Raw genomic sequence first — 20,206 nt, 5'->3', positions numbered from 1 at the left:
GACTCGATCACAACTCAAACTATATATATTATTTGAGAATCAACCTCAACCCTGTATAGAGAACTCGATCATTACTGCATATAGAGTGTCTATGGTGATTCCAAATAATATATATAGATGTGTCGATATGATATGTCAAAACCTTGTATACGTGTCCCGATATTTAAAGTGCATAAAATAAATAGCAGAAATTAAATGACGATAAATAAAATTGCGAGAATTAAAATTGCGATAATTAAATTGCGATAAATAATTTGCGATAAATAAATTGCGATAAATAAATGTAATACGGAATTAACAGTTAGCTAGGATTTTGTTAGCGTGAATTCTTAACAAAATTCCTCATAGTTAATTTGTCTGTTTCTAACAATTTTTATTTTGTCAAATGTTTTCTTCATTATGCCACTTGTTGGATTCTGATAGGTCAAATTCAAATATGAAATTGAATGAAAATGGTTATTCTGCGGTGAGCAGATACGTATATCTGTGGATGTAAGTAGGATAGTAAATGACTGTTGAATCAGATTCGAAGAACGTACAATGTAACTTATTAATGTGAAATCTAAATATTCCTCGGGTATTACCTACCCGTTAAAATATTTTTAGCATTAACAGTTTGTACAAAAGAATTTTTATTTACAATCTTTATGAAAACATATATACATATATATTTTCTTCAGATGTAATCATGGATTTAATGAGTTACCATAATATTAAACTCATTTAGTTTTTGGTTGGAACTAGAATAAATAATCTCTAAAACCTTAGAGATTACATATTCGCCATGTCGAACGAAGATAAATGAGGTAGAACGATATGTAGAACGAAGATCATACTCGAAGTACAGATGGTGATATTGAGGCATGGATTGTTAATGGTACTGGTGCTGTTATTGATGGTACTGTTAGTGCCGGTGATGTTGCTGAAGTTGGTAAATTTTGCACCATATTCTCCAAATTGATTACTCGAGCGCAAAGTTTGTTGACTTCTTCTATTATTCCGGGATAATTATCGGTCGGCACGAGCGGATGAATAAGGTTTAGAATTTTAGATAGAATATAATCGTGGTGAGGTATTCTGGAAATGAGGGTAAAAATGGTGTTTCGAATGGGTTCGTCGGTAAGTGCTTCAGGTTCATCGTCAAGAGTGCAGGTTGGTGGGTGGAAAGGATCTCCTTCTTCTCGTCTCCATTGGTTAAGTCGACTACAAACCCATCAGATGAATTGGAGATGGCCGATTGGTTGATTCGTTCTGGTGACACTGCTTCCGGAGCTTAGGTGAACATTCATGTCGGAATAGCTGTCGGAATAACTATCGGAATAGCTATCGGAATCTGAGGGACTCAAACTGGTTGAGGGATTCATCTCGTACGATCAGATGAAGGACTTTTCGATAAGAAATAGATTATAGGATGTAGATTAGTACCCTGCAATACATAATTTACATATGCATATATAATACTAAAATCCCCATAAGTTACGGAGAAATCTACGGAAGTTGTCAGGCAAAATCTACAGTAATAGATATGCTAAGGTATGAATTAGCAGATACTCTAAGATATGAATTTTGTCTATACACTATTCAAGAAATTATTGCAGTAAGATGTGTCTAGACTAAGAATGATAAGAAGGTGATTTCCTAAGGATGATAAGCAGATGATTTTCGACTAGAAATGATAAGCAAAACTTTTGACATGCAGACACGGTCGAAGTCCAGACTCACTAATGCATCCTAACGACTACTAGTTAGACACACTAATGCAAGACCTGGTTCACTAAGACCAGCGCTCTGATACCACATGTCATACCCCGTCCAAATCCATCTGGACGAAGTCACCAACATCTGGTTCCATTGCGACGATCGACTCCGAATAATGTCTTTAAAATGAGCAAATGCGCAGCGGAAGATTTCTTTCTTACCTGAGAATAAACATGCTTTAAAGTGTCAACCAAAAGGTTGGTGAGTTCATAAGTTTATCATAAAACAATAAAATTCATCATTTTGATAGACCACAAGATTTAAATTCTGCATGGTACAAATGGGCCCGAATCCTATACCCACCTGTAATGTACATGCGATATCTTTTAAATACAGTACACCTTTCTCGTGTACGAAATCATCTTTCATAAATCTTAGTAACTGTACACATATCTTGTGCACAAAAATAACATACACATAACCTGTGTATAAAATCATTCTCTCGATACATAACATTCACTTTTCATTGCTTTCATAGCTTGGCTTGGTAACCGACCTTAACATATAATGCGCATAATAATATCTCCAAAACAGAACATCTCGTCTGTATAATAATCATATAAACTTCGAAGTACTAAACACCACGCCCACTAGCCCTTCCGTCTAGTGAACATTCTGGGTGGGGGTGTTAAACCAGGTAGCTACCTTTAGGATTCGCGTGAATTAGGGCCATACCCGATTCTAATTCTTAGGTTACCAAGCAATAATAATCAGGAGAAAATATTCACAACAATTAGTGGCAATTATAACGTCCAACTAATTCAATAATAATCCACAGAACTTCTGTCTGCATAATAATTTATTCGAGGAATGTTTTGCTTGTGTCTATCTCGTCAAACATTTATAAAAGCATTTCAAGTATTCTCAGTTCAAAATATATTTCGAAAGCATTTAATAAAGCAGTTGTAAAAACAGCGCATGTATTCTCAGTCCCAAAAATGTAAAGAGTAAAAGGGAGCAAATGAACTCACATACTGTATTTTGTAGTAAAAATACATATGGCGACATTAAACAAGTGTAGGGTTGGCCTCGGATTCACGAACCTATATCATTTGTATATATATATCAAATAATAATAACGAACAGTATATATATTTTATAATGTAATAAGATTTATATCTTTATAATATATTTATAATAATATTTTTCATATATATATATATATATATATATATATATATATATATATATATATATATATATATATATATATATATATATACTTCTTTATAAAATATTTATATTCGTAATACATTTCATATATATATATATATATATATATGTATATATATATATATATATGTATATATATATATATATATATATATATATATATATATATATATATATATATATATATATATATGTATATATAAGTTGTATGTATAATAATAGAGTTCATAATAATAAAAGAGTCATATTTTATAATGATAATGATAATAATAATACTTATGGTAATAATGATAATACTTAATAATGATCTTAACAATAATAGTAAATAAAAAAAATAGTGTTAATATTAGTAATGATAACAATGATGATAGTTTTTATTAAAAAAAATGATAATTAATAAAATGATAATTTTTAATAATTGAAAAAAAAATGATAAAAAAATAATAATAATAATAATTACTACGGTTTTAATAGTAACAATAATAATCATACATATATATTATCTTATATAATTAATCTTAACCATAATAACAATAGAATTAATAATAATAATGTTAATAATAATAATAAAGATAATAATAATAATAATAACAATACTTAATAATAATCTTAATAATATTAAATAATACCTTAGGAGTATATAAAAAAATAAGCTGCCCAGGACGGGATTCGAACCCGCGACCTCTCGCTTAAACACCCACGCCTTCTACCATCCATCCATCATTGCTTTTCTGTTTTTAGATCGACCTTACTTTGCTTTAACCCATCGTCAGTTGCTGTATCACGATCAATAGCAGGCCTATTAATGGGCTGTCACACAGTAGCCCATTTAACTAAACTCATTTATATAATCAAGCCCAATCCTGAATTAAATTGTTTGGTTTTTTTTTTCTCGACAGATGAAAAGAAAAAGAAAAAAAATAGGAACGGAAGTGGGATACATGTAGGGTAACGGTGTTTGGTTTAAATCTCTCTTTTCCTTTATTATCCGATCCTACACAGAAAAACAAATTCGTAGACTGCACTCATCATCAAATCGTTTTTCGGTCATCAAAACATCCATCATCATTTCATCATCATGCTTTCTTTGTCCTCCATAAACATCACCGTAAGCTTCATCATCATGATCATCATTAGCGTATTATCATCATCGTTCTTTTATTATTACAGGATCACCATCATCGTAAGTTCACGTTTCATCATTCAGCGTTTCATAAATGGGTATTCGATTTTGAACAAGAATAATAGATTCGATATAGTCTATAACAGAATTTAAGGGTTTGAAGCTGAACCAGCAGTAAAATGTAAACAACACAGCAGTTTTTAGTTAGTGATGGTGATCGATGATAGGATTTTGGTGGTGGTCGTATCAAACGGTAGTAGTAGCAATATAAAGGTGATGATTGTTATGGTAATCATAGTGACCTTCGGTGGTGATGATATATAATAGAAATAAGATCGAACATAGTGGCATGAGGAATCAACGATGGCAGTTTTGGTATCATAAAATAACAATATCTATGCGACGGTTTATTGTGGTGTGGGTGGTGATGGGTTTCACAAGGAAGAAGAAGAGAGAGAGAAGAGGGAGAGAGAGAGAGTGTGGCGGTGAAGATGGTGTTCGGGTTAGAGTCGAGCAGAAAATGGTGATCGAAAACAAGGTAACGAAAACAACAACAAAAAAAATGCTCGTGGTTCTTGGTAACCGTTGGTGAGGTGAGTGATGGTTTTAAGGTGTGACGGGTGACATGGTGATGGTGGCCGGAGGTAGTCTTTGGTGGTGGAAGATAGTGGCGTGATGTGGTGTTTGTTGTCATCGGCAGTGGCAACAAGAAAGCGGTTGTGATGGTGATTTAAAATGGTGATCAAGTATAGAAGGTGGTGATAGTGTTCTAACTTGGTTTGTGGGTTTGATGAAGAAAATAAGAGAATGTTGGTGATGGATCTCATTAAATGGTTAAACTACATATAACATATGTATACTTGCAGTTAACGAAAAATAAATAATATATATAATATAATATATGAATATTATATTATAAAGTAAAAGTAAGTGAGGGTACAGCAAAGCAAAACAGCAAATCTTTTAAACTTATCCTATCGACAGTTTTACGGGGCGTGTCCAGAGCTAAACAGTTAACGTATAAAAGTTTTCCTAAAAATCCCAAATTTTTAGTTTAAATGTATTTAATTATTTCACTCATTAACTGTTTGAAATCTGATCAAAAAGGTTCGATAATTATTTATTTTCTGTTCCAATTTATATGTACAGAGTACAAAAACTTAGATTGAAAAGGTAAAAAAAATATTTATCAAAACTATTATCTTTTTAATCAAATTTTGGACCAACTTTTAATTTAAAACTTCATATATATATATATATATATATATATATATATATATATATATATATATATATATATATATATATATATATATATATATATATATATATATATATATATATATATATATAATAGACCTATTTTAAAATTAATTAAAATTTCAACCAAAAGTTACAGACATTTACCATTTAAGCTCAAAAGTAATCATATTTAATATACACTATGTATATATATAAACAGTTTTAAATAACAAAATTTACTACGCAAATAAATATATATTAAATAATATATATACAAGTAATATACATTTATTATATATAAAATAGTAGTTTTTATTACAATGTATTTTATTTTACATATTTATTTATAACAATAAATGTATATAATAGTTTATTAATGTTCATGTTATTATATATATTATACATTATACATATATTTACATATACACATATTTACAAGTAATGGTTCGTGAATCATCGGAAACAGTCGAAGGTTACATGAATATATGAAAATAGTTCAAACCTTTTGAGACTCAACTTTACAAACTTTGCTTATCGTGTCGAATTAATATAAGAATAAAGTTTAAATTTGATCTGAAATTTTCGGATCGTCACAGGTCGGGTCATGGGCCGGGTATGGGGATGGTTACAAAAAAAATTCCGGGTTCGGGTTCGGATATGGTTTTAGATACAAACCCGTTAACCAACCCGTATACCCGACCCGCATACCCGTATACCCGGTTCGAGGAATTTTAATAATAATTTTTATGTAAAATTTTATTATTAGTATTATATTGTTAATGTATGAAAGATTTTTCTTATTTGTTTTGGAAACGAGTATAATTTTATTCAATATAATCATATACAACAAGTTTTCGAGATGTGATATTTTATATACTTTGTGTATTTGAGTATTTTATAAACTTTTCAATCAACTTTTTGTATGTGATATTTTATAATACTTTAAACATGAAGTAGTTAAATTATTTTTCGATATATTGATTTGGTAACTTATTGGAAAATAGATACAAAATGACTAATCGGGTATACCCGTTTACCCGTGGGGAAACCCGAAACCCGATAGTATGTAAGTATATGGGGACCCGACGGGTTTCGGGCCGGGTTTCGGGTGGAGTTTCTTAATCGGGTTTGGGTCCGGGATTAACTAAACCCGACCCAAACACGACCCGATGCCATCGTACAATTCCTGTTGTCATTTTATATTTTGTCCCGCTGATTCTACTGAACCACTTAATTGATTTCAATAACTCCACAGGACTGAACATCAATAAATTTAACAAGAATAAAGCATACAATGATGCAAATCTTACCGTTTCATTGTGGCTTCCAAAAGTTCTTCAAAAGGTAAAAACAACAATGTCAATTGTTAATCAGTAATATCATAATAATGAAGAATATAAGCGCATGAGATACATCCGACTCTAATCCATAAACATGGGACGACTTGAAGACAATATTAGCGCAAAAACCTTAAACAAATCGGCTGTTGTTGTAACCTGCCAATAACAAATTTAAGTATTCGTTGGAAATTTAGCGAGTCCCAACAAGACATAGCAAAAATAAATGCAAAAACGTAAACGAGAGAATATAACTTGGTTATATCCAATCAATTGGATTCATTTAATCCACCACCGACTAGAGGGAATTCTATTAAAATATCATAGGTGCAAGTTACTAGTAGTTAGTTTTTCAATTTGTAAAAGAATATAAAATAGGAAACATAATCAAACATAAAAGTTGCAGCCAACCTCACTGCGCGATCTGTGAAGGTAAACTTGCGGTCCACGAGCAACTTCTGACCAGAAACATAAGTGTTCTCCATCTATGATCGAATTCTCGCGGTCAACAATAGGTACCTCGCAATTCGCGAACTTCTCCAACATCAAATTCTTTGCCTTGTGATCTAACTTTTGACACTTAACAGTACCCGTATAACACTGTCTAAAAGTTGTCAAATTGTTATTGTACATTTTGTCGAAGGTTTCTCTACCTTTGAATATGAATTGTCCGCATTTTAATTGGGTGTGTAGTAGAAGTAAAAATAGTCTAATTGAAATATTTGGCTTGTTAAGCCGTTGTAATCGTTGAGCCTCCTCCTCTAGTGCCTTTACTAAGGGGGAGTGAGTTATCAATATAATTAAACTGTTAAAAAAAATTGTCCACATTTCACCTATATTCCGCCCAAATTGGATAATTATAAAATTGTTATTGTACATTGTTATTAATATTTTTGATTATTTCAAAAAATTGCCTATTGGTTTAACCAAACAATTAAATTTGGTTAAACTCTTCATTTTTATTCTTATTTAATATTCTTAATTATATTTATTTATTAATATATAAATCAAATATATTATTTGAATTAGATACATTTTAAATTTAGAGGCAAACAAATATTTGTGTAATATCTTAATTTATAAAAAAAATCAATCTAGAGGGCAATGAACTAAATGTTTTATGAAGAGTTGTGATTTTCATCAAACTTATTGATAAATTCACCATTCAAAGTTGATATTATGATATTCTAATTATAGATTTATAGTGAATGTTATCAAAGGATTTTGGTACAACGTAACATTGTAACATTAAATGGTAGTATGGTAGTATATTTATAAAAGTGGTACATAAATTATTCATGATTACTAGATATAAAAATATGGTCTGGATCGATTAGTGGTGTAAAATAGATTCTAATTGATCTCGACATTGTTCATTTACAACATTTAAGATTTTCTATTTTCTTTAATTTAATAAATTAATGTTTTTAAGAAGTAAAAAACCTTGATAAATCTAGAAAAATAATATGATTAAATGGATTCGTCCACACCCAAAAGTGTAGGTGACCTTTGGTTCGGCACTCACACTGGCCCACTAGTTCCAGCTATTTAAACAGATTCCATATCCCCTATTTTATACTCGTATATACTAACGACCACAACAACGACTTTTCAAACAACCGCCGATATCTCCACCAGCTCCGCCGCTCTCCGCCACAAATCCGATAATGACATTCAATCAGCGACGACCCGAAGAAGGAAGAACTGACGACAACGAACCACAACCAGACGTATCAAGTTCAATTTCAACTGATGAGCTGCCAGGTGTCTCCTCTTTAGCAAGGTAGCTTACACACACACACACACACAAAATTTTAAAAAATAATAAAAAAATAATCAAACAGTTACAGTTACTACCATCCGTTAATTGTTAACTATAAATCTACAGGTTAAATTGCTTGATCTTGATCGTCATCATGTGCAAGATATGAAATAGCTACAACAGATAGATACATATGTATATGTGTATAATGGTAGGGATTCAAACAGTTGGGTGAAAGGGTGTAATAAATTTGAAATTAGGTTTTGATTGATGTAACTCTATAAATTAGGTTTTGACTTTTGATTAATTACTGTGTGTTGATTTGTATTGTAGGAAAACAATGGAGATGATGATGATATTACAAACGTTACAGCGTTACGTTGGGCTGATTATTGCGCCATTGGTTGGTCAAGCTGTGAGTTAACTCTGTTCTTTATTACTACTAAACTGTTCTTTAATTCTTTCGAGTCTCGATGTTGTTGATATCACACTCGGTTATCTCATAAATTGGTATAATTTATAATGAGTCGTTTTCATCTATATATATTTACACACATGTTACTACTATTTTAGAACCTCTTCGATCCAAACGTGGACCCTAAAGTGAGCATATTAGGCTTTAGTTGCAATTTTAGAGTAACAAACCTAACGCAATTTTGGACAGGACTGAACCAAACTGTGAACCTGCTGCACTAACCAGTACTGTCCAGTTTCGTGCTTTAAAGTTCTACGTATAACAGTTGTGGTGGTTGACAAAATTTCAGGTGAAGGAACAGCTTGAATCAGTAAAGCAGGAAATTTTGGCTACTTTGAAAGAATACATGTAATCCTTATAGATTACTACTTATTATAATCCTAATAAAATAACTGGAGTATTATAAATTTTATAATTATAATCCAAATGAAGTGGCATCTCTAATAAATGATGAACGTGTAGCTCATACACCTTGTTTTTACTAAATCAGGATCCCAAAAAACAGGGAAATCACTTCAGTTGTTCCAAAAAAGTTGAAGCTACAGTTCAGAAACAAGGTTTCCCTGCCAGTTTACACTGGAAAACCTCTTTTAGGAGAGAACGGAACAAACATTGAAATAGCTTTGGTTGATGCTATCACTGGGGAAATAGTGAAAACAGGGCCAGAATCTGTGGCAAAAGTTGAAATAGTTGGTTTTCGAGTTGGTGATACTGAAAATGAAAGCGATGATGATAGTTGGACATTTGAAAACTTTCATAAAAGGATTCTGAGTGAAAAGAAAGGGAAACGTACCCTCCAAGGAAAAACGTGCTTGCAGCTAAAAGACGGTGTCTGTTGTTTTGTCGATACGATTTCTTTTACTCATAATTCAGAAAACATCAGGAACGGTTGGTATAAACTGGGGGCGGGGGTTGTGGATGCTGATCTAACGAATCAAGTGGATGTAGCTACAACAGAAGCCTTTCTTATGAAGGATAGGCGCGCACTATGTAAGTTTTTTTTTTTATATTAGCAAGTTTTTATGTTGTAGTTGCAGTCTTTTACATACATTGCATATTAGGTATGAAAATAATATTCCTTCCGTCTCAAATTTATTGTCTCCAGACATAAAACACGGATTTTAAGAACATCATTATTACATTGTAATTTTTGTCAGCTTTACAGATTTACGTGTTACATTTTACATATCATTTTGTCTTACATGCATACATATACATAATAGTGATATATCCAACATTGTTTTTGTCTTACGGGTATAAAATAACTTTCCTCATTATTTTTATTTATTTATGGAAGTGGAAAATTAATTTGAAACATCCCAAAAATGAATGGTGAACAATAAATTAGGGATGTCCACAACGGGACTCAAACTCAACTCTCAAAGTTGATGAGTTTCCTTGATACCGCTAGGCCAGAAAGCCCTTTGGTAATTTGCTTACATGTATGGCCATTTGATATATTTTTTCACTCTGCAGATTCTGAAAAACACTCCCAGCCATCTATATTGGATAAAGTGCGTCATCTAGAACATATCGGCAGTAACCGCTGTAAAAGCTTGGAAGATGCAGGAGTGATCACTGTGAAGGATTTTCTGATACTCCTATACACAGACCAGAAACGGCTCGAAAAAGTAGTTTCTAACAGCTTTTTATCTATTTATTTGATCTTCTTGCTACTGGGTCTAAGCTAGTAGAATCCTTTTTCTTGTAACAATTGCAGATTCTTAATCTAAAACCTACCTCTAGTGTGTGGAAAAGCATCATAAAGAATGCTCAGGCGTCCAATGGTGTGTTTTTGTACCTCGATCCAAGTAACGGACTGAAAACCGGCGTGGTTCTTGATGTCAAACTACAACTGAAAGCAGTAATAGTAGAACCTCAACAATACGTACCGGTTAACCACCTATCTGAAAAACAAAAGGCAAGAAACTCCCTGTCTCTGTAACACAAGGTTGCAAATCTCGCTACTCGAAGAGTACTCGATCGGGACTTTTTAGGGAGTAATCGGCAACTCGGGAGTACTCAGATGTTGACTTTGATTAATTTTTGACCTATTTTTTGAGTAATCCCGAGTTTTGATCTATTTTAGGATCTAATCCCGAGTTTTGATCCATTTTGACCATGTTTGATAAAGTTTGATTACTCAGAGCTCACCAAAATCCGAGTATTCACAGGGTATTCGGCGAGTAATTATAAGTTCTGCAACCTTGCTATAACACCCCATTACCCCCCCCCCCCCCCCCCCCCCCCCCCCACACACACACACACACGCACATGCACACACATATTTTTAATAAGGTTTGCCGTTTTCGGATTACTTCTTGACTGTTTCCAACCCTTACCTCGCCACCACAAGATTCGAACATGAAACCTCTTGCAAAGATATCAGTGCCCCAACCATTGGGCTATCTTGACATACACTTCCTTCCCATTAATCTAATTAATTCTGTTTTACAGGTTGACATTCAAAATTTGGTGAAGGTTGCATGTGATCATGTAGAAATGCTTGAAGCGTTTAAAAACGACGCTTTGGTTAAAGAACATCTGCTCGAATCTCTAAAAGAATTGAATAATTCAATACCATCTTCACAGGTTACTCATTCATTATCTGGTCTCGCTGAATCTCTAAACGATTTACATAACTCGAACCCCTTACCAACAGTAACCTCTCAATCTGAACGGGGAAAAGAGGCGGTCTCTTTCGATAATGAAATGATTTATACGACAACTTACTATCAGGAACATATTTCATTTCATCAGCACAATATAGACAATACAAATGTGCTTAATTTCGGGACTGCTACCGATCCGGGTACGTCCTCTGAAACTGCTGGGCCTCTAATGTATTCAAGTGGGTTTAAAAATTATCCGGAGACCTCAGATGAATTAGAGCACCTTCTAACCTTAGATTACAGCACTCAAACCCCTAACATGGAATGGCAATGTAGCCCAACAAATTCTGATATTGATGCCATCATGGGAGCTTCTCAAACTGTTTCAGTCTGTACTGCACAAACAAGATGGACAACTGTGTACATATTCCTAAAAGTGGCTAAAACGGAACTCGATTAGGGAAAGGAGTAGTGTTCTACAAGGGGTTCAACCACTTAAAAGGCAGAAGTGCTCTTAATATAGTATGGGTTCATAGTTTTTTACTTAGTTCTTTTATTGCTGCTTGTTGTACTATCAAAAGAAGAAACCATAAGTCTTATTTTTTTTCCATGTAGTATGTAACATTATGTAAATATGTAGTTTGAAAATTAATGCTAGTGTTGCATTTTTGTAAACAAGGTTTGAAGTCCCAGATTGTAGTTGTGCATGTATAAAGATATTCAGCAAGAACAGATTATAAATTTCTTTTGTTGCTGCTCGTTGTACTATTACAAGAATAGATCATAAATTTCTTCTTTTTTTACCATGTACCATGTATCACAGTATCAGTATGTAGTTTCGACATTATTGATATTCTACTATGTACAAACAAGGTTTTGAAGTGCCATACAGATATGCATTTTCTGCATTTGCTAAATCAAGTTCGTATACGACTCTTTACTTGATGTAAATCAAGTAATTGTTACTGTACAACATCTTATGTATCGAAATTAGATCTCGCCTGAACATAAACTAGACACATAAATGATGAGCCCTGAGGATTACATCTTACAACTTTTGCTGTCATTGCAAATTTCATCCTGCCAATTTTGATAAACCAGTATCTCTCAGTAAATCTATAACTAGACATTAATACATAAAAACAAAATAATAATAAATAAAGCATTAATCGGACCTTTTTCCTTCTAGCCTCCAAAACTTCTTCTAAAGGCGGTCGACCTGAAAACCATTAAATTTATCAGTGCCAACACTACGTAAACTAAAAACCGGTAACGTACATACGACCCTAATCCACAAACCTGTAACCTGGAGTCGATATTTAGCCCAAACACCATAAACAGCATCAGCTATCGTTGCAACCTATCAATAACAAGCAAGTTTTAGCCCCACCATAGTTTACTTTAAGGATCAAATCTCACCAAATAATAAGGTGAGTCAGCAACAAAATCATATTTCGTGAGACGACTTACAGGCTCATATCTTGTAATTGCATATACCCATCCTAGATCAACTGCTTCATATAACTTACGAAACGCCTACACAAGTTTTCAAAGTCATTTCTTAGCCATAAATACGTTCGCAAAAAAAAAAAATAATAATAATAAAAAAAATAAAAAAAATCAAGACGACGTGATAACAACTCATAAGTGTATACCTCAACATTAGTGACTATAGTACCATCAGAAGTGATCGCATGAATTTTTCCCATCGCCTAAAAATGTAAGAATTTGTTCATGTTAGATCCAAAGTGTGTATTACTGGTAGAATAAGCACCAACAGATTAAATAAATAAAAACTTAAGTACGCTTAGTAATGTACAGTTTTGTAGTCGATGCCTAGATTCTCCTCTGGTGAATAATCGTCCGAACTTATATCAACGAAGTTGATTGCATTGTATTTCTTATCCCTTTTCTTTAGCATGTTAACCTAACAAAAATAAATAAAATCATGCTTATAGCTATCGAACTTTCACAAGAGCATACAAATGATGGTTTTTTTACACACCTCGTGCATGCAAAGAGGACAATCACCATCATAAAGCATTTTAACCTTCCAATTAGGGGGAGATTGTGATCGCCCTTCATTACTCCCTTTCGTTAGAGTTATTGGGTCAGTTGTTGCCTCTTGTATAGCTCGAACCGAAAACTGAAATCCTAAATAAGTAACAATTGTAGAATAATGAATGTATATAAACAAATAAACCTCCAAATATTGAAAAAGCTGAGATTGATTAATAATGCCTCTCATTTACATTAATAATCCAGATAAATAAACCGAGCATAAACAATACAAGTCCAACAGATTACAAGGGTATTTAAGCTGATTTATGTTATTGTAGTAATTTATTAAGGTATATGTACTTAAAGGGCAATTAGGGTTGCTTAATTACGTGTTTATATGTTTATTGCTCATTTTCTACAGCATATAACTAAATTCAAATACGCTTAAAGAAAGTGTTCGTCTATTTCATAAGAAATAATACCTCAAAAATAAGCAAAATACTTATTTTTATGAATAGATAAATGCAAATAAGTCTAAACAAATAAAAAGAGGTAGATATAAACGAAACATAACGGAAATTGATTACCGGTTCGAGAAGTAGTTGGATTAGCGATGAACCGATAACGATGATTTGAAGCAGAAACAGCAAATTGACGAACATATAAATCAGCAGGTATCAATTGGCGCTTTGTTATTGAACCTGCAACTACCCTTAATGCCATCACATCACACTTATTTATTTATTTTCAATCGGAAAAGAAATGTTTAAACGAATATATGAAAAGTTAAAAAAATGGTTGTTGAACGATACATGCCTACGTGGCGTCATATCCTTCATTCGATTCTTTTCTAATTTGCTAGTCTTAAATCATACCCACGTAAACGTAACCGACAGTTTTTACTCTTCTTGTAAAAACAACAGCCAAGGCCCATTACTTGCTTATAAGTTTACGTACTTGGGCTGAAGACTGGCCCATTATTTTAATGGAGGCCCCAAAGTTGATTTACTCCATCGTCAGATACTTTCCCTACCAACCCCTGAATTGAGCTACCAGCAACAGCAATGGCGTCTTTGCTAAAACGCAATTCCTTTTCAATCTTTCCTTCTCATCGTCATTCCCAGGTTTCGATCTCTTTCTCTAATTACGTATTTTAATTTTTTTTCATAATTGATTTTTTCTCATATCAAATTGATCATTTGTTCGATGCGGTTGAATTTTCAATTGACAATCGGTTCATATTTTTTTTATTTTTATTTAGCCTGCGAAATGTTTACCCTTGCAATCTACACGTCAAATTCATGCAGCACCTGGTGCTCGCGAAAAAGCTGTGAGTAATTATCTGATTTAATTTTAGTGCTCCGTTTGTATCTATTAGTTGATTAACAAGAAATCGATGCTATATGTAATATTTGGACTGTTTAACTAAATATGGGTCAATAGAGCTTTAAATTGTGATTCTCGTTGATGTCTATTCTGTAGATGATATTTCGTGTTGATCCAACATACATTTTACGGATTGGATTGCTATGTTTGAAAGTGTTTTCGAACCATTGATGCGTGACACGAATTCAGAGAGTGTGGAGTACACGTTCGTAAAACTTGAGGTGGTTTGAGGTTTCTTTTGGACTTGGAAATGATATTTGGAACTTAAGGAATGCGAAACGAGACTTGAAAAGGCCATACGTGTGAAAAACCTTGAGATCGAAAATTGAAGTGCTGGACAAGCTTAGCCCGCGGCGCGGCTTAAAGCACAATTTTCAGGTCGAGACTTTTGGAAATTTTCAAGTATTGTGCTTTGTTAACCAGCGGTGCGGCTTAACACTGGGCACGCTGAAAAGGTGCCTTTTCAACCCAAAAGGCACATTCGAACCCCAAACGTTTTGGGGTTGTTCCAGGGCATTTTAACTCTGTTTTTTCATGTTTTTAGACCATTTCAAGTCTAAATACATGAATGTAAACTTCCAAGTCACTAATGGGTATGAATCAAAGGTTGTGACTTTTCAAGAAACCTTTTTGACCCATTATAAATACACCCTTTGTGTATTTGAAAAAGGTTCCAGATTTTAACCTTTTACACACATTTTCAACTTAAACAATTAGAAGATAAATATCTGCAATTGTTTTGATTGTTTTCTTTTAGCCAAGACAACAATCTAGTCTTTGTCTTATCCCAATCGAAACTTCGTGTAACCCGTGGCTAATTGGGTCGAAATATTCGATTAGGAAAGTGTTCACACGATTCAAAGATCAATCCGGAGTCTGTTCCGTTTCAGGCACGAAGATTTCTTACAATCCAAGTTCATAACATTCTAATCGAATATTTGATCACCATGTCCGGTGAAACGGTGAAGGAAATGACTTCAAGGTTTGCAAAATTGGAAAGGTTTGAAGGGGCAGATTTCAGGAGATGGCAAAAGAAGATGAAATTTTTTCTTTTGACTTCATTGAAATTGGTGTATGTGTTGTCTACTCCAAGGCCCGCTGAATCGGATGAAGAGACCATGGAACATGCCCGGTTAAGGAGCAAATGGGACAATGACGACTTGCTGTGTCGTGGCCACATTCTAAATGGTATGTCCGATGTTTTATTTGATGTTTACAATTCGGTTGAATCGACTAAGGAACTTTGGGATAAATTGGAGGCCAAGTATATGGCCGAGGATGCATCTAGCAAGAAATTTCTTGTTAGCAATTTCAACAATTACAAGATTGTTGATACTAGGCCCATCATGGAACAATTCCATGAGATCCTTAGGATCTTGGGGCAATTTACCCAACACAACATAAGTGTGGATGAAACTTTCACGGTTTCATCCATCATTGACAAATTGCCATCTTCATGGCAAGATTTCAAACACACACTCAAACACAACAAGGAAGATATGAATTTGAATGAGTTGGGTAGTCACTTGAGAATTGAGGAATCAATTCGGATACCAGATAGTGGCAAGGGGAAGGGTAAAGAAGTGGGATCTTCTTCAATCAACATGATTGAAGATAAATCTCATGGGAATAAATACAACAAGAAATCAAACAACAAGAAACGAAAGTCTGAAAACAACAAGAATGCGTCCAATAAGAAGGACAAGAAGTCTTGTTGGAGATGTGGCAAACCCGGTCACTATAAGCGGGATTGCAAAGTCAAGATGGTAGAAGGAGGAAGCACATCGGGTGCGGGCCAAGGATCAAAGGATCCTACTCCTAATCAAGGTCAAATTTCTGACTTTGTGACTATTCCAATTAAGAACTATGTTTCACATATTTCTGATGCATTCTATGTACAGGATGATACAATTGGATGGTGGGTAGATTCGGGTGCAACTTTCCATGCTTGCAAGGATCGTGAATGGTTCAAAACTTTTGTACCGGATAAGGATGTTTAGCACATGGGCAACGAATCTATTGCTAGTGTTGTTGGTTATGGAAATCTTGTATTGGAGTTTAGCTCCGGAAAATCTATTACTCTTTATAATTTATTGTATGTACCCAACTTGCGTAAGAATCTTATATCTAGTCCCATGTTGAATAAATGTGGGTATAAACAAGTATTTGAAAGTGATAAATATATATTGTCTAAATGTGGTGTGTTTGTTGGTTTTGGGTATTATAACAATGGAATGTTCATGCTTAATCTCAAAAATGTTCCTAGGGCCATTAATTCTACTTACATGATCAGTTCTAGTACTTGTGATTTCGGTTTATGGCATGCTCGTTTAGGTCATGTACATTACAAACGAATGTATGAAATGTCTAAGGATGACTTAATACCAAGTTTTGATAAACATTTAGATAAATGTAAAACTGGTATGCTAACAAAGATCACTAGACAACCTTTTAGAGAAATAAACCGGAAGTCATCATTATTAGAACTAATTCATAGTGATCTATGTGATCTTCATGCTACTCCTTCAATGGGTAACAAGAAGTACATGATTACTTTTATAGATGATTCGTCTAGGTATTGCTATGTGTATCTTTTGCATTCTAAAGATGAAGCTTTAGACAAATTTAAAATCTATAAAACTGAAGTAGAATTGCAACTTGATTGTTCAATTAAAACATTGCGTACCGATCGAGGTGGCGAGTATTATGACCCGGAATATTTTCAATCGATAGGAGTTATTCACCAAACCACGGCTCCCTATACGCCACAACAAAATGGTATAGCCGAAAGGAAGAATAGGACACTTAAAGAGATGGTAAACTCCATGTTGTCTTATTCCGGTTTGAGTGAGGGATTTTGGGGGAAAGCCATGTTAACGGCTTGTTACATCTTGAATAGGGTTCCCAATAAGAATGGGAAGAAAACTCCATAAGAACTTTGGTTTAACAAACGTCCTAACTTGCATTACTTGCGAGTTTGGGGATGTAGGGCGGTCGTGAGACTTCCGGAACCCAAAAGGAAAACGTTGGGTGAAAAGGGTATTGATTGCATTTTTATTGGATATGTCGAGCATTCCAAGGCATATAGATTCTTTGTCATTGAGCCAAATGACGCTATTTCGGTTAATACCGTGATTGAATCTAGAGATGCGATATTTGATGAATCTAGGTTCTCATCAATACCTAAACCAAAGGATATGGCACCTATTGCAAGTACCTCCCAAGGTGCTCAATTGGAAGAAATTCCAAATGAGACTCATGAGCCACGAAGAGGGAGTAGGAAAAGAACTCCTAAATCATATGGTGAGGATTTTCAACTATTCTTAGTTGAAGGAACTAGAGATAGTGTCATATCTCAACATCATTATTGTTATAATATTGAAGAAGATCCGAGGACATATGATGAGGCTATGAGGTCTCGTGACGTTGCCTTTTGGAAAGAGGCAATTCGTGACGAGATAGACTCTATCATGGAAAATAATACATGGGTTCTAGTTGATTTGCCTCCCGGTTGTAAACCTTTGGGCAACAAGTGGATCTTCAAAAGAAAGATGAAAGTTGATGGATCGGTTGACAAGTTTAAAGCACATTTGGTCATACAAGGCTTTAGGCACAGACATAAGACATAATAAGGTCTGCAGACTGAAAAATAAACAACACCTTAATAATATAGTTTTTTTAGGAGATTAGTATGTAGTAAACCTTCCATGCTTGGTGCCCCTTACATTTTCCATTTGCATCAAACCTTGTACTTTTTCCGTTTTTCATCATCAAAGATGGCTTCGACATTTTGGTCCTTTCGGCTTTGAAGTTTTTTTTTTTATGTAGTAACACCTTGGTATATCTAATGTGGTAACATGCTTTGAATTCACAAGTTACAACTGTAACCATTCTTGCTAATGAAGTAGAAAAGGTACCCATTTGACATTCAAAAGTCAAATGCACTTTATTTAGGATGGTGTATCATCAACCATTATATGCTTCTATTAACTACTATGTACTGAATTTTGTTCTTATTGAAACATCTTTACGTTGCAGCTATTGGCTAAGGACCCAGCACTAGAGCGCTTCAAATCATACAGGAAAAGTGCCTCAAGCATCAGAAGAATTGGAGATTACCTTACTATTGTTGTCGTAGCTGGTATGTCAATTATCTAATAATATTCACTACTATGCAAGACTCTATCTTGTGCTGCTATAACATCTACACACACAACACACACCTAATATAACCCAAGTGTAGTTTTGGGGCTAGTGAGCCATCTAACAACTTTACTCGTACACTATACACTATACAATCAGCACTAAATTCCATCTGGTATACTGAGTGAGTAGCAGTGTATTTGACATTAATTTTAGGCAAATGAATTATTTTTTACGTTCATTTACTTAGCTTGAAACTCTTTCTAAGTAGAAATGTGAAGGTCTGTAAGTGACTTAGTTTAACTACTTATCCTCTTATATATTATGGCATCTTCATCTTCTCATAGTAGATGGGACCCATATCAGATCCTCATTTCGCATCATACCGTATAAGGCAAAATGAATGTGTTATAATGCCAAATATAGTCTATAAAAATGGAGTTATTTGGTTGCAGGATGTTGCTATGAGATATATGTTAGGGCCGTCACACGAGAAGAAGCTCGTAAAGCGCTCAAGTCAAATTAGCTGTCTTTAAGCAGTCGTTGATGGTAATTATTCTTTATGCTTGAAAAAAGAATGTCAATAATCTATGAATAAGCAGTCAAGAAGATTAATTATCTTTTTATATGCATAATAAAATAAAATGAGTGCGTTTGAGACGGTGTCATTGATTTATAAACTCAAGCATCAGCCTGAATACTGAAAGCTTGTGCTTGTTGGCTTTTTCCTTCTTATTTTCAGTGGGCTATTTTGCAGTAATAAACAGATAACATCATATCTATGTAAAATAACATTATTAGTTTGCAAATGTTGATTTCATGAAAATGTTGATATTAGCTAAGTAATAAATGTCACCCTAAGAAAGAAAGCAAATACAGTTATAATGAAACAATGTGTGGTTGCACCTGCAGTACACATTTTATGTTCATTTCATCCATTGTTTTGTACTTTCTGAATGAGAAGTTGATTGCACCTGCCCTACGCATTCGAGAACACGTACTTAACCAAACCACGATCCTGCTAATTATGGTTTTTCTGCCTCTGCTCAAAACTCACGTATATGTATCCGAGTCGAATTAAGAATGTCAAGTGCTAGATCATCTATAAATACCTTAGTAGATGCAAGTATGTCTTAGTTTTAAATGCAAGAAACATGCTAAGCAACAAGTTTCCATCTTTACCACCCTAATTTG

General features: G+C 33.8%; 2 protein-coding genes and 1 pseudogene across 2 annotated transcripts; 2 read left to right on the top strand and 1 right to left on the bottom strand.

Moving 5' to 3' along the window:
- Window positions 1–9,050: 9,050 nt before the first annotated feature.
- Window positions 9,051–12,282, top strand: LOC139866254 (calmodulin-binding protein 60 A-like; annotated as a pseudogene).
- On the bottom strand, window positions 12,230–13,734 carry LOC139866255 (uncharacterized protein At5g50100, chloroplastic-like). Its single transcript, XM_071854439.1, has 7 exons — window positions 13,488–13,734; window positions 13,302–13,409; window positions 13,138–13,194; window positions 12,953–13,018; window positions 12,782–12,842; window positions 12,658–12,701; window positions 12,230–12,562 (listed from the first exon to the last, which is right to left on the bottom strand). Exons 1-7 carry the CDS (start codon window positions 13,728–13,730, stop codon window positions 12,524–12,526), a joined length of 618 nt encoding a protein of 205 aa, XP_071710540.1. The 5' UTR covers window positions 13,731–13,734; the 3' UTR covers window positions 12,230–12,523.
- Window positions 13,735–14,547: 813 nt separating this feature from the next.
- LOC139867674 (succinate dehydrogenase subunit 7B, mitochondrial-like) lies at window positions 14,548–19,827 on the top strand. Its single transcript, XM_071856038.1, has 4 exons — window positions 14,548–14,607; window positions 14,745–14,813; window positions 18,908–19,010; window positions 19,468–19,827. Exons 1-4 carry the CDS (start codon window positions 14,548–14,550, stop codon window positions 19,536–19,538), a joined length of 303 nt encoding a protein of 100 aa, XP_071712139.1. The 3' UTR covers window positions 19,539–19,827.
- The last annotated feature ends 379 nt before the right edge of the window (window positions 19,828–20,206 follow it).

This window comes from Rutidosis leptorrhynchoides, chromosome 9, assembly GCF_046630445.1.
Source record: "Rutidosis leptorrhynchoides isolate AG116_Rl617_1_P2 chromosome 9, CSIRO_AGI_Rlap_v1, whole genome shotgun sequence".
Taxonomy (NCBI): domain Eukaryota; kingdom Viridiplantae; phylum Streptophyta; class Magnoliopsida; order Asterales; family Asteraceae; genus Rutidosis; species Rutidosis leptorrhynchoides.
This window is presented reverse-complemented; position numbering and strand designations above follow the sequence as displayed.

Coding starts and splice junctions, on each gene's coding strand:
- LOC139866255 (XM_071854439.1), bottom strand. CDS start 13,730: ATGAGAGGCATTATTAATCAATCTCAGCTTTTTCAATATTTGGAGGTT. Junction 13,410..13,487: donor GTCCTCTTTGCATGCACGAG/GTGTGTAAAAAA, acceptor TATTTTTGTTAG/GTTAACATGCTAAAGAAAAG. Junction 13,195..13,301: donor TAGGCATCGACTACAAAACT/GTACATTACTAA, acceptor TTACATTTTTAG/GCGATGGGAAAAATTCATGC.
- LOC139867674 (XM_071856038.1), top strand. CDS start 14,548: ATGGCGTCTTTGCTAAAACGCAATTCCTTTTCAATCTTTCCTTCTCAT. Junction 14,814..18,907: donor CTGGTGCTCGCGAAAAAGCT/GTGAGTAATTAT, acceptor TTTACGTTGCAG/CTATTGGCTAAGGACCCAGC. Junction 19,011..19,467: donor TACTATTGTTGTCGTAGCTG/GTATGTCAATTA, acceptor ATTTGGTTGCAG/GATGTTGCTATGAGATATAT.